Genomic DNA, 14,816 nt, shown 5'->3' on the forward strand with positions numbered 1-14,816 from the left:
CTGTCTGATTTAGTGCTTAGATCAGATAAAGTCATTATAGTGGGAGATTTTAACATTCATGTAGATGTTGAAAATAACAGCCTCAGCATTGCATTTAATTGTATATTAGATTCAATTGGTTTCATTCAAAATGTTAATAAACCCACCCACTGTTTCAATCACACCCTTGATCTTGTTCTGACCTATAGCATCGAAATTGAACATCTAATAATTTTTCCCCCAAATCCTGTTTTGTCAGATCATTCTTTAATAACTTTTGAATTTAAAATGATGGATCATGCAGCATTTGGAAGAAAATTCCACTACAGCAGATGTTTATCCGACAACGCTGTTAATAAATTTAAGACAATGATTCCATCTTTATTTAGATCTATGCCAAGTATAAACATAGTGGAGGGCAGCTGCTTCAATCCCACTCCCTACCAAATTGATCATATTGTTGACAACGCTGTAACGTCACTGCGTGAAACGCTTGATTCTGTGGCCCCTCTGAAAAAGAAGTTAGTGAATCAGAGAAGACTAGCCCCATGGTATAATTTACCTTAAAGCAGGCATCGCGAAGGCTGGAAAGGAAGTGGCGTTCCACAAACTTAGAGGAAATTTTTCTAGCCTGGAAAAACAGTCTACTAACATATAAAAAAGCTCTCCGTAAAGCCAGAACTGCATACTATTCATCACTAATCGAGGAAAATAAGAACAATCCCAGGTTTCTTTTCAGCACTGTAGCCAGGCTGACAAAAAGTCACAGCTCTGTTGAGCCCAGTGTTCCCTTAGCTCTCAGCAGTGATGAATTTATGAGTTTCTTTACAAATAAAATCACAACTATTACAGATAAAATTCAGCAGATGCTTCCTATACGTGCAATAAATGAACCTTCTACTACAGTAGCTCTTGAATCATCTGTAGGACCTCAGTTATGTTTAGACTGCTTCTCTCCCATAGATCTCTCTGAATTTACATCAGTAGTTGCTTCATCGAAATCATCAACGTGTCTCTTAGACCCCATCCCGACTAGACTGCTTAAAGGCACCCTGCCATTAATGAACTCATCTTTATTAGACTTGGTAAATTCATCTCTAGTATCAGGCTACGTACCACAGGCCTTTAAGACTGCAGTAATCAAACCCTTACTCAAAAAGCCTAGTCTTGATCCAGGAGTCTTGGCTAATTATAGACCAATATCCAACCTGCCATTTATTCCTAAAATCTTAGAAAAAGCTGTTGCTAAGCAGCTATCAGACCACTTACACAGGAATGAACTATTTGAAGATTTTCAATCAGGATTTAGAGCACATCATAGTACAGAAACAGCACTGTTAAAAGTTACCAACGATCTTCTCTTAGCCTCAGATAATGGACTTGTTTCTATACTTGTCCTCCTAGAACTTAGTGCTGCATTCGACACCATTGACCACAACATCTTATTACAGAGACTGGAGCATGTGACTGGTATCAGAGAAACAGCGTTAAAATGGTTCCAATCCTATTTATCGGACAGATTCCAGTTTGTTCATGTCCATGATGAACCTTCCACACGAACAAAAGTTAGTTATGGAGTTCCACAAGGCTCTGTGCTAGGACCGATTCTGTTCACCCTGTACATGCTTCCTTTAGGATATGTCATTAGGAAGCACTCTATTAATTACCACTGGTATGCAGATGATGCAGTTGTATCTATCTATTAAACCTGTTAACACAAACCAGTTAACCAGACTTCAAGCCTGTCTAACTGACATAAAGGCCTGGATGACCAGTAACTTTTTACTTTTAAACTCGGAGAAAACAGAAGTCATTATATTTGGGCCAAAAAATCTCAGAAATAAGTTTTCTAAAATTATAGCTGGTCTAGATGGCATAGCCCTGGCCTCCAGCACTACTGTAAAAAACCTTGGAGTTATTTTTGACCAGGACATGTCCTTTAACTCACACATAAATCAAATCTCTAGAACTGCATTCTTTCACCTGCGCAACATTTCCAAAATTAGGAGCTTCCTGTCTCAAAATAATGCAGAAAAACTAGTCCATGCATTTGTTACCTCAAGGCTAGATTACTGTAACTCATTACTATCTGGATGTCCCAGGATCTCCATAAAAAGCCTCCAGTTAATCCAGAATGCTGCAGCCAGAGTCCTGACAGGAACTAGCAAGAGAGATCATATTTCTCCTATATTGGCTTCTCTTCATTGGCTCCCTGTAAAATATAGAATAGAATTTAAAATCCTTCTTCTCACATACAAATCCCTTCCTTAAAGACCTCATAGTACCATATTATCCCAATAGACCACATCGCTCTCAGAGTGCAGGTCTACTTGTGGTTCCCAGAGTTTCCAGAAGCAGACTGGGAGGCAGAGCCTTTAGTTATCAAGCTCCTCTCCTGTGGAACCAGCTCCCAGCCTGGGTTCAGGAGGCAGACACTCTCTGTACTTTTAAGGCTAGACTTAAAACCTTTGTCTTTGACAAAGCATATAGTTAGGGCTGGCCTCAGGCAACCCTGAACCATCCCTTAGTTATGCTGCTATAGACCTAGACTACCCAAGGACCACCGGTGAACTGAGCTCCCCTACCCTAACCCCCCCCTTCCCTTCCCCTCTCTTCCTCTCCTTTCACCTCATGTATATTCCACCATTGAATGTCACTAACCTTGTGCTCTCTCTCTCCCCTAGTTTGTGCTCTCTCCCTCTCTCTCTGTTCTCTCTGTACCTTCTGCAGGTGTACCTGGTCCTGGAGCTGTATATCGCTGATGTGCAGTTACTGGTCACACCAACCTGCAGTGTCTATCTGTTGTTTATTGTTGCTGTTGTTGCTCTATCCACTCACCCCAACCGGTTGAGGCAGAAGGCCGCCCAAAATGAGCCCGGTTCTGCTGGAGGTTTTTTCTTCCGTTAAAGGGAGTTTTTCCTCTCCACTGTCGCCAAGTGCTTGCTCATAAGGGAATTCTTGGGTTTTTAGTTTTAGTTTTTGTAAAGTGCCTTGAGATGATTTGTATTGTGATTTGGCGCTATACAAATAAAATTGAATTGAATTGAATTGAATTGAATTATAGGAGTTAGTGTGAGAATGTGTGGTTGTTTGTCTATATGTGGATGGGCTCCAGCAGATCCTCATGACCCTAAATGGGAACAAGTGGGTACACATTATGGATGGATGGATGGATGGATGGATGAATGGATAATAATAATAATAATAAGACTTTATTTATAAAGCACTTTAAAAACAGCCACAACTGACACAAAGGTGGTATACTCATCTTTCCATGCTCCAGCTAGCCAATGTGCAGCAGCATTTTGAACTAGCTAGAGACATGAGAGAGAAGACTGGCTAACATCAACATAAAGCGCATTGCAGAAGTCCAGCTGAGATGTAATAAAGGCATGGATTACCATCTCAAAGTGCTGTCTGGGCACCAGGGGTCTGACTTTTTCCAAGTGCCTTAGATGAAAGAAATTAGACTTCACCACAGCACCAATCTGGGTGTCCAGTTTGAAGTCTGCATCCAATTTAAAACCAAGATTAGTAATCGATGACCTAAGATGCGATTTTATTTAAGACTTACAGGAGCCACTCAGGCCAAACAGCATCACCTCTGTCTTGCTATCATTATGATGCAAATACATTTGTACCTGCTTAAGAGCATATAGCTAATCCTAGAATTTGGAATTCTTGAATTTAGAGATGTACTCTGACCACTTTCTCTAAATTCATCCACTCATCCATCCATTCATCCATCCATTCATCCATTCATTCTCTGTACCATTCGATCCATTCCCAGCATTGAGTGACAGGTGGGGTACACTGTGGACAAATCACAAGTCTGTCACAGGGGGGACACATAGAGATGGACAAATTCACATTCATAGAGTCACCAGCTAACCTGCGTGTCTTCAGACTGTGAAAGTAAACCAGAGTATCTGGAGAAAGGCTGCACATACATGTAAAAAACATGAAAACTCCACACAAAAGGCCCTAGATTAGAATGGTATTTGAATCAGTACCTTCTTGTGATGAGATGACAATACTGCCATGCTGACCTTTTGCCCTTTCACTAAATCTTTACAACATACTTGGAATTGTCAAAAATTGTCATTTGAAGTCTAGATAAAACACAAATGAACCACCAGATTGAGGTTTTGCTATGATTTGATGCATTTGTGTGTGTGTGTGTGTGTGTGTGTGCGTGTGCGTGTGTGTGTGTGTTTCGGCCTACCTTGAGGTAGTCTCCATCTTGCAATGAGAAGCTCTCAGCTTTTAACCTGATCCCTTTGCCCTTTTCAGTAGTGATACAGTAGATGCACTCATGGTTGTTATCATAGTTAGAAGGGAAGTTGGGTGAAAGGAGAACACCTTCTGGGCCTACCGAAGAGGCTCCACACTCAGCTACAGCAACAAAGAAAAGGGGACACGGGCACAGTGGGTCAAAAACACAGCAATTATACCTAATTATCTTTGAGCAGTCAGAAGATCTGGGTTGCCTTGTGTAAAATAAGACACAATTCTACATGAATTTTACAGGAAGGGATATGTCCTGTGTAACTACAAACTATAATTAAAAATTATTATTAAAATGATGACATAATACAGTGAAATGTACTTTAAAGAAGTTTTTTTTTTTAATTAAAAATAAATATAGACCAGGAGAATAGCATAATGCACACAAAAGGAAAAACAATATAGCTCCTGGACTGACACCGGTACATAAGAAATTACACAGAATTATTTAGAAATTGCAGTGTATATTGAAATTTAGAATACAGATGAGTAGTTTTATTATTTATAAATAGGAGAAAAGAGGTAAGCTGAGCAGGCTTTTAACTAGGGCTGCAATGAATCCTCGAGGAAATCGCGGAATTCGATTACGAAAAATCCTCGAAACAAATTCTTTGCCTCGAGGATTCATTTAATTACTATCACTTGCATTATCAGACCTGTGTTACGGATCAGCTGGACTCGCACATCAATCACACACGCCGATCCAATTCACCAGAGTTCTAATTGACGTTTCCATTCACCTGCGTGGTGGTTTTCCACCGCGCTATAAAGTCTCCCTCCTGACATTCTGGCTTGTCCGTTCTCGTTAGAGATATTAGAGACTTCCTACTGTGTTATCAGTGTCAACCTACCTGACTACCTTCCCTACTCCAGCGTAGTATACGATCTTCAACCTGACCGGCATCATCTCTGTATCGATCTGAGTACACTACAGAATAAAACACCCTCCCAGCGTCCGCTACGTTCCTGTCTATATGTGACCATAACAGAAGAACGGACCGCTTACCGACAGCATGAGTGAGCCTAGCTCAAACGAAGAGCTGTTGGGAGCTTTAATGGAGGCGTTACGTTGCCTCTTTTCTTCATCTCCATCTGGCGCTGCGGCTTCACCAAGTTTAGCCGCCGCACCTGAGCTACCTACTCCGGTGGTAATCGCCAGCACCATCGCTCGGCCAACGCCATTCGCAGGCACCGGAGACGACTGCAACGGCTTCCTCATGCAATGCTCCCTTATACTGAACCAACATCCCCACATCTACTCTACGGAAAAATCAAAGATCTCCTTCCTGGTTACCTCTCTCACAGGACCAGCCTTACAGTGGGCCAAAACCCTACTCACCCAGGACAGACCAGCAGCTCAATCCTTTGAGGCCTTCCTTGGGCACTTCCGGGAAGTGTTTGGTACCACACAAGGGGATTCGACCATAGGTGAGCAACTTTACAACCTCAAACAAGGCTCCATGGACGTACAACAATACGCTTTGAAATTTCGGACACTCGCCGCAGCAAGCGTGTGGAACGAAACCAATCTCCTCACCATCTTTCGTCAGGGATTGAACCCCGAGTTATGTCTACATCTAGTAACCTATGACGATACCTGTGGTTTAGAGAAGTTAATCCAGTTGGCCATTCGTTGCTCCAAACGTGCCCAAACATGCCTTCTAGAACTGCCTCTTCCGTAACTACGGTCTTCTATCCCACCGTCGGGAGTTGCTACGGCTCCAGAACACCACCCGGCTTGCTCCAGGTGAGCGATAGCGCCGACTTCGGTTGGGTCTATGCTTATACTGTGGGGCCAGCGGACATCAAATCCGGGAGTGTCCAATTCGACCAACTAGAATGGGGGTAAGTGCCATCCATCCGACTTTTCCCCGTTTAAACCCGCTCTCGACCACTGTTTTGTTAACATCTGGCTCTGTTACATTACAAGTCACGGCTCTCCTTGACTCCGGCTCTGCAGGGAACTTCATCTCGGGCGCCCTCTGCCGACGGCTCGGACTCTCGCTGATCGTCACGGAGACATCTTACAACGTTCAATCAGTCACCGGGACTCCGCTGACATCCAAACAGGTTTCCCGCTGTGTGGGTCCCTTGCCTCTTCAAGTCGGAGTATTACACGAGGAGACTATACACCTCCTCGTTTTAGATGGAGCCTCGGTGGACGTTGTTCTAGGACGACCGTGGCTGATCCAGCATAACCCCGTCATTTCTTGGAAGACGGGGGAGATCCTTCACTGGGGAGAATCGTGCTTTCCGAGTTGTTTCCCAAAACGTCCTAAGTCCAAACTCCCCCACGGTACGTCACTTCCTCTACACTCTACCTCCATCGAAAATCTGTCCTGCAGCAGTATTACCTCTATTCCTCCCCAAAATCAGCAATTCAGGGATCTATTTTGCCCTCAATGTGCATCACAGTTACCTCCCCATAGACCCTGGGACTGTGCAATAGATCTCATACCAGGGGGAGTACTTCCCAGGGGAAGAGTTTACCCACTCTCTCTACCAGAAACCAACGCCATGGAGGAGTACATTCAGGAGGCCTTACAACAGGGTTTATCACGCCTTCCACTTCACCTGCCGCATCCAGTTTCTTTTTTGTCAGCAAGAAGGATGGTGGACTACGTCCTTGCATAGACTTTCGTAAGTTGAACGAGATCACTGTTAAATTCAAATATCCTTTGCCGCTAGTGCCCGCCTCCCTGGAGCAACTCTGAGGTGCAGTGATTTTTACTAAACTGGATTTACGTAGTGCATATAACCTCATCCGCATCCGGAAAGGGGATGAGTGGAAAACAGCCTTTGTCACCCCCACGGGACATTATGAGCACAGGGTAATGCCGTATGGACTGGTTAATGCCCCGGCAATCTTCCAGAACTTTATGCATGAGATTTTCAGACATTTTCTTCATCGAGTCGTAATTATCTACATCGATGATATTCTTATCTACTCCAGATCTATCTCGGATCATTATATACACGTACAACAAGTGCTAAGGTGCCTCCAGACCCATCGTCTATTCCTTCGAGCGGAAAAATGCCTCTTCCATCAAAAGTTTGTTCATTTCCTGGGATATATCATCACTCCAAAGGGCGTTCGGATGGACCAGGATAAGGTTAAGGCAGTTACCTCCTGGCCCCAACCTACTACTATTAAGGAGCTACGTAGATTCCTGGGTTTCTCCAACTTTTATCGACGATTCATAGCAGGATACAGTGCCATAGTCAACCCCTTAACAGACCTGCTAAGGGGGCAGGCGCGGACATTTCAATGGACCGCTCAAGCCGAGCAGGCATTCCTGAAATTAAAACATGTATTTACACATGCCCCGCTGCTCTCTCATCCAGATCCGGACTCTCCATTTGTCGTTGAAGTAGACGCCTCATCCGCTGGCGTAGGGGCCATACTTTCCCAGTACCAGGGGACCCCGAGGGTTCTTCATCCATGTGCTTACTTCTCCCGTAAGCTTTCTCCTGCTGAGCGGAACTACGACATAGGGAATCGGGAGTTGTTAGCTATCAAGTTAGCCCTAGAAGAATGGCGACACTGGCTCGAAGGAGCCGCACACCCCTTCCTAGTGTTGACTGATCATAAGAATCTCCAGTATTTAAGAGAGGTCAAAAGGCTAAATCCACGGCAGGCTCGGTGGGCTCTTTTCTTCACACGATTCAACTTCCGGCTCTAAGAATATTAAGGCTGACACGTTATCTCGCCTCTATGATGAGGACTGCGACACGGAACTTCCTGAAAACATCCTTCCTTCTGACGTCTTCGCAGCTCCGATACAGTGGACTTCTCCGACCCTTCCCGATCCTGCTAACCAACGAACCCCTCCTGGATGCCCACCGGGTTTACAATATGTTCCTCGTCTCCAACGTAATTCCCTCATACACTCCACACACTCCTCCGTGGGTACGGGGCACCCCGGAGTTACAGCAACCCTCGGGCTGCTAAAAGGGAGTTACTGGTGGCCTACCATGGGAGCAGATGTCCGTCGTTACATTCGTGGCTGTGTAGATTGCGCTGTATCTAAGAGTTCCAGACACCTACCAGTTGGAAAACTATGCCCGCTTCCGACACCTAATCGCCCTTGGTCTCATATCGGAGTTGACTTCATCACTGACCTACCCAACTCCAATGGCAATACCTGTATTTTAGTCATATTTGACCGGTTCTCCAAGTTCTGTCGACTACTTCCTCTCGTGGCACTCCCAACAGCCCTACAGACAGCTGAACTTCTGTTCGATCAGGTGTTCCGGATCTTCGGTCTCCCAGAGGACATCGTTTCGGATAGAGGACCTCAGTTCATATCAAGGGTGTGGAAATCTTTCTTCTCCCTCCTCCAAACGTCCGTTAGTTTATCCTCAGGGTATCATCCTCAGACCAACGGTCAGACGGAGCGGAAGATACAAGAAGTGAGTCGCTTCTTACGGACCTTCTGCCGCGACCATCAGGATCGATGAGAACGTTTCCTAGGTTGGGCAGAGTATGCCCAAAACTCTCTCATACACAGTTCCACTGGACTCACTCCCTTTCAATGTATACTCGGTTATCAACCTCCCCTTTTCCCGTGGTCGGGAAGAGTGACTGATGTGCCGGCGGTCAACTTTTGGTTCCGGGAGAGCGAGAGGGTCTGGGAAGCAGCCCACCTGCAACTACAGCGGGCCCGGGGTCGTCAACAGCGGACGGCAGATGCTTGAAGACGAGACTCCCCCTCTTACCGAGTTGGGCAGAGGGTTTGGCTGTCAGCCCAGGACATAAACCTTCGCCTTCCATGCTGAAAGCTAAGTCCAAAGTTTCTGGGACCCTTCTCAATTATTGAGCAGATTAATCCGGTTACCTATAAACTACTTTTACCACCTCATTATCGCATTCACCCGGTTTTTCATGTCTCACGCCTCAAACCCTTCTCCCCCTCTGTTTCTCCAGGGTCCAGCCAGTCCAACGAACCCCCTCCTCCATTACTACTGGAGGACGGAGAGGCTTATAGCGTAAAGGAGATCCTGGATTCCCGGCGTCGTGGTGGTCGCTTGTAATACCTGGTTGATTGGGAAGGGTATGGTCCGGAGGAACGCTCCTGGGTGTTCCGGGAGGACGTCTTTGATCCGACTCTCCTCACTGAGTTTCATCGGGCTCACCCTAATCGTCCTGCACCTCGGGGATGAGGTAGACCACCGCGACGCCAGAGAGGGTCATCGGGAGCTGACCGTGGAGGGGGGGGTACTGTTACGGATCAGCTGGACTCGCACATCAATCACACACGCCGATCCAATTCACCGGAGTTCTAAATTGACGTTTCCATTCACCTGCGTGGTGGTTTTCCACCGCGCTATAAAGTCTCCCTCCTGACATTCTGGCTTGTCCGTTCTCGTTAGAGACATTAGAGACTTCCTACTGTGTTATCAGTGTCAACCTACCTGACTACCTTCCCTACTCCAGCGTAGTATACGATCTTCAACCTGACCGGCATCATCTCTGTATTGATCTGAGTACACTACAGAATAAAACACCCTCCCAGCATCCGCTAGGTTCCTATCTATATGTGACCATAACAACCTGCTCCGTCTAGGGATCATTGTTCCACACTGACAGTAATCACTGTTGCACAACGTATTTCAGTATCAAAAGTTGGTGCTACGGCAGATAGTGAAACTGTCTGTAAAAGGCAGAAAATGACCAAAGTTTCGAATCATTTCAAACTTAAAAAAAGATGACAACACAGTGAAATGTGTGTATTGTAAAGTAGAACTGGCGTACCACAACAGCACTTTGTCAATGCTTCAACATCTTAACAGAGAGCATCCATTTGTGACCGGCTCGCCCAGTAGAGCCGACAAGGTAACGTCATTTCGAGGTAACCTGTCGTTTCTGTCATGCATTACATAGTAGTATTATTGTTTAAAAATGCAAGAGTCTATTTTATTTGATTACTCAAGTAATCACTGAAATATTCAGTAGAATGCTCGAATCCAAAAATAGCTGCGGCCCCACTTTTAACGCCCACTGTGCAGGACCAGTAGTACTGGTAAAGTGGAAAAAGGAAATGTAAGTAATGAGACTGACAAGAGGGACAAAATATGGAGATATTGAGAAACATAACATGCCATGTTTGTGCCATGTCAAGTCCAAACAATTTTTAAAAAATCTAAAATTTGAATAAATACGAAATTCAAAACAATATTTTTTAAATATTCTGTAATTTTTAAATAAGATTAGAATAGGAGATCACCTGTCACCTGTAGTTGGATTTCCCTTATTTTCAAATCCCAACGTATGTAGGAGATAAAAAGCATAAACTCTTAAAGTGTTAACCGAATGGAAATGAGGGAGCAGAGGAAAGTAAAAGGGGTTGAAGAGAAAGCTGGAAAAGCAAGAGTATATAAGATGAACAGAATGAGATGAATGAAGACAGACAAGAATCTTTTGAAAATATGCAGAGAATTTGGAAAAGGGAAAAGGGGAGCAACAAAAGACACAGTACTAGCACTTTTATCTGTCTAATTATCTGTCCAATGACTTTCCAATGGCAGAGGGAGAAGCAGAGAAGGAGAAAGGTCTTATGTCTTGACAAATAATGCTAATATAGCAATTTCACTCTGCTTTTTAGGGGGTTGATTGGCAGCAGGCACAAGTCAGACTCCAATAAGTTACCAGATTACAAACAGCTTCCTCATCAAATACCAGCAAATTATAAACTGCAAACAGAATAAATAAAACCAAGTCAACCAGCTACTATTATGTCAGCAATAAAATACATTTAAATTACAACCAGGAAAATACTAATACTTTACTTCTAGACTTGTTTATATTGTGAAGAAGTTAATCTGAAAGTTTTATGTTAAATGTAATTTTCACAGAAGACAGACCATTCCAAAGGCACTGTGTAAATACTGAAGGCATAAATACCTGAGAGGTTTGTTAAACCATTGCTATATATAATGCTGTATAAGAGGTTCTTTGAGTATTCATTATAATCCCTGTACTCTAGACAGATATGTGTCTGAAACAATACTCAAAACGTTAAAAAAATGACCTTGTTATGTTTCTTGTATGCAGCGACAATAATTGAACATGTTCACTGACACACTTGTCAGTGTCTACTTGATGGTCTTACCTATACATCGTGGTAGTGTGTTGCTCCAGACTCGCCTGCCTCCTCCCAGACAAGTGATCTTACTGTCTCCCTCAAGTCGGTAGCCATGGAAACAGGAGAAGGCCAGTGAGTCACCAACTTGAAATCTGAATCCCATCCTCCTGCTGAATGCCGGGACACCAGGATCCTCACATGGCTCTAAATCATATTCTATAAATCCAGGAGAGATGAATAAAATTGCTGAGGAGATCTAATAAAGAAAATTGGAAGTGAGTTTTATAGGAACTGTGTGCATGTCATTCAGTTAGCCAGAACTAATATAAGGAAAAATAATTACAGTATTTTGCAAACGTTTTAGGCACTTTAAATGTTTCAGATTCTTATGACACAACACCATCAGGTGTCTGACTGATCTCAGGTTTACTTAACACTGTACAATAAGCCCATAAAGAACCCTCTAGAGTTCATGAAGAACTTTTTTCAGAGGCAACAAGAACACAGGAGTCTTGCAGCAGATGGTCACAAAGCCCTGATCTCAGCAGTGTGAGACTGGGATCACATTAAAAGACACTGGGACAGCCTTAATCTACAGAAGAACTGCAGCAGCTTCTCCAACGTGCTGCAAAGTACCAGGAGAAACTGTGTGCAGGTCAAACCAAAGATAACTCCTGCTGGTTTAAGGGCAAAAGGAGTGCTGCAAATACTGATTAGAGGTCTTGAGGTTTGGTTTCCTTTATTGCACTTTCTCTGAAGTTAATTGATACATGAAAAAAAAAAAATATATATATATATATATATACCTCTGCTCTCTATTACAGATTTCATTTAATTTATAATTTATTTATTATTAATTTATTTTATTAATTTTATGCTCATTTTCACCTTTATTATTTTATTTCAAGGGCAGGAGCTGCCTACCAACTCTAAAACATGAACACATCATCAAGAGAGCATGATATCATGCCATTGTTGAACCTTGCCGCTATATTTTAATAGTGGCCACTCAAAAGCAATTTCCTCAATAGGCCACAATGATAAAGGAGCTGTTGATTGGTCCCTACAAGCACAATAAGCTTCTTTTGTAGTAAAACTACACATTTGAATTTGACTTTGACCAATATGTTTGAACAATAACCTGTTTCTCTAGTTACGGCTTTCTGCTTTTCATCTGCACCAAGTCAGCACACAAGAATACAACTACATACCCAATCTTACTCTTACATCTGTTCTGGTGTTCTTACCTGAGAAGGTAATATTAAAGCCTTCGTAACTCATAGAAAAATCAGATATAAATCGCAGTTGAGCGCTGAAGTTCCCATAGAGTCCTGCTTTTACACTAGGGGGTAGCACTGAACCAGTTAGACGAGCTACTGGGACCTGAAAATTCCCATCCTCAGTGATGGACAGGTAGTCATGGTTCTCCTCCAGATGGAAAGTGTGGAAAACTAGATGGACTCCTTAAAATCCATCCATTGATGAATGGACGGATGGAAGGAAAGATGATGGATGCACAGTATGACACAGAGCATTAGTCAGAGTCAGAGATTCAGTATCTTAAAACACAAATTGCAACAGATGAACACAGAAAACAACCAAAAAGGCAGAAATACATATCAGGTACCTTTTAAATATAAATGTGGAAGAACATTCAGCATATTTGCATTGAAAAATAACTTTACTAGCATATCATATGAAGAAAGAAATCAGTATATATTAACTTTTTAAAGCAAACTAATGGGCGTGTTCTTACCTTTCCCATGAGACACCTCTATAGTCCAGGTGCAGTTTAGTGAATTGGGGTAGAAATCAGGAAAGCCAGGAGAGAGAATGGTCCCTGTTTTACCATATATGTAGCCGCCACAAAGAGCTAAAGTGAAAAAAGTGCCATAGAAGGAGAGAAAAGAGAAGCAGATAGTAAGAACCATTGTGCCATTGTATACATTTTTTTTTTTTTTTTACCTAAAAGAGAACAGGATTCAACAAATTCAATACAGGTAAGAGGTCACCATATAATAACAGATTTCCCTGCTGTAAATGTCCAAATCAGACTGAGATTAAATCTCAGAGGTATTGTCTACCTTTATTACTATGTATAATCAAATCATCTAAATTGTGTTGAAGAAACATAACATACAGGTGCATCTCATTACATTAGAAAATCATAAAAAAGTTCATTTATTTCAGTAATTCAATTCAAAAAGTGAAACTCATATAGATTCATTACACACAGACTGATATATTTCAAGTGTTTATTTCTTTTTATTTTGATTATTATAACTTACAGCTAATGAAAACCCAAAATTCATCCATCCATCCATCCATCCATCCATCATCTTCCGCTTATCCGGGGCCGGGTCGCCGAGGCAGTAGCCTAAACAGGGATACCCAGACTTCCTTTTCCCTGGACACTTCTTCCAGCTCTTCCGGGGAGACACTGAGGCATTCCCAGGCTGGCCAATCAAGCACAGGGATACTATGGTCCTTAATAAACCAGTTATTGATATATTTGGCAGTATGGGCAAGTGTCAAGTCCTGCTGGAAAATGAAATTGGCATGTCCACAAAGCTGGTCAGCAGAGGGAAGCATGGAGTGCCCTAAAACTTCCTTGTAGACTGCTGCGCTGACTTTGGACCTGATAAAAGTAGACCAACACCAGCAGATGACATGGCTCCTCAAACCACCACTGACTGTGGAAACTTTACACTGAGGTTATCCCTGTTGCTTGTGCACCTTTTTCTACCCCACTTTTTCTTTCCATTCAACTTTCCATTAATGTGTTTGGATACAGCACTCTGTGAACACCCAGCTTCTTTAGCAATGACCTTTTGTGACTTCCCCTCCTTGTGCAGGGTGTCAGTGATCGTCTTCTGGACAACTGTCAAGTCAGCAGTCTTCCAACACTAAGAAACCATTCAAAGGCTCAGGAAAATTACCTGATTAGAGTGTGACATCATGACTCTTCAATGTTGAACTTTTTCATAATATTCGAATTTTCTGAGATATTGAATTTTAAGTAAGTTATAATAACCAAAAAAGAAATAAACACATACAGTGGGTATGGAAAGTATTCAGACCCCTTTAAATTTTTCACTCTTTGTGTCATTGCAGCCATTTGCCAAAATCAAAAAAGTTCATTTTATTTCTCATTAATTTACACTCAGCACCCCATCTTGACAAAAAAACCCAGAAATGTAGAAATTTTTGCAAATTTATTAAAAAAGAAAAACTGAAATATCACATGGTCATAAGTATTCAGACCCTGTGCTCAGTATTGAGTAGAAGCACCCTTTTGAGCTAGTACAGCCATGAGTCTTCTTGGGAATGATGCAACAAGTTTTTCACACCTGGATTTGGACCTGGACTCTGCTATTCTTCTTTGCAGATCCTCTCCAGTTCTGTCAGGTTGGATGGTGAACGTTGGTGGACAGCCATTTTCAGGTCTCTCCAGAGATGGTCAAA

The 14,816-nt window shown here is 42.8% G+C and overlaps 1 protein-coding gene across 1 annotated transcript in view; it reads right to left on the reverse strand.

The window, feature by feature from the left end:
- The window catches only part of LOC113138270 (CUB and sushi domain-containing protein 1), a 950,854-nt gene that overhangs the window by 285,068 nt on the left and 650,970 nt on the right, over positions 1 to 14,816 (reverse strand). Inside the window, exons 21-24 of the mRNA XM_033325108.1 lie at positions 13,108 to 13,224; positions 12,599 to 12,814; positions 11,379 to 11,567; positions 4,205 to 4,374 (exon numbers count right to left, since the gene is read on the reverse strand). Of these exons, the coding sequence (XP_033180999.1) occupies positions 4,205 to 4,374; positions 11,379 to 11,567; positions 12,599 to 12,814; positions 13,108 to 13,224 (692 nt within the window). The remainder of the gene's footprint in view (positions 1 to 4,204; positions 4,375 to 11,378; positions 11,568 to 12,598; positions 12,815 to 13,107; positions 13,225 to 14,816) is intronic.

Source organism: Mastacembelus armatus, chromosome 3 (genome assembly GCF_900324485.2).
Source record: "Mastacembelus armatus chromosome 3, fMasArm1.2, whole genome shotgun sequence".
NCBI classification, from domain to species: Eukaryota; Metazoa; Chordata; class Actinopteri; order Synbranchiformes; family Mastacembelidae; genus Mastacembelus; species Mastacembelus armatus.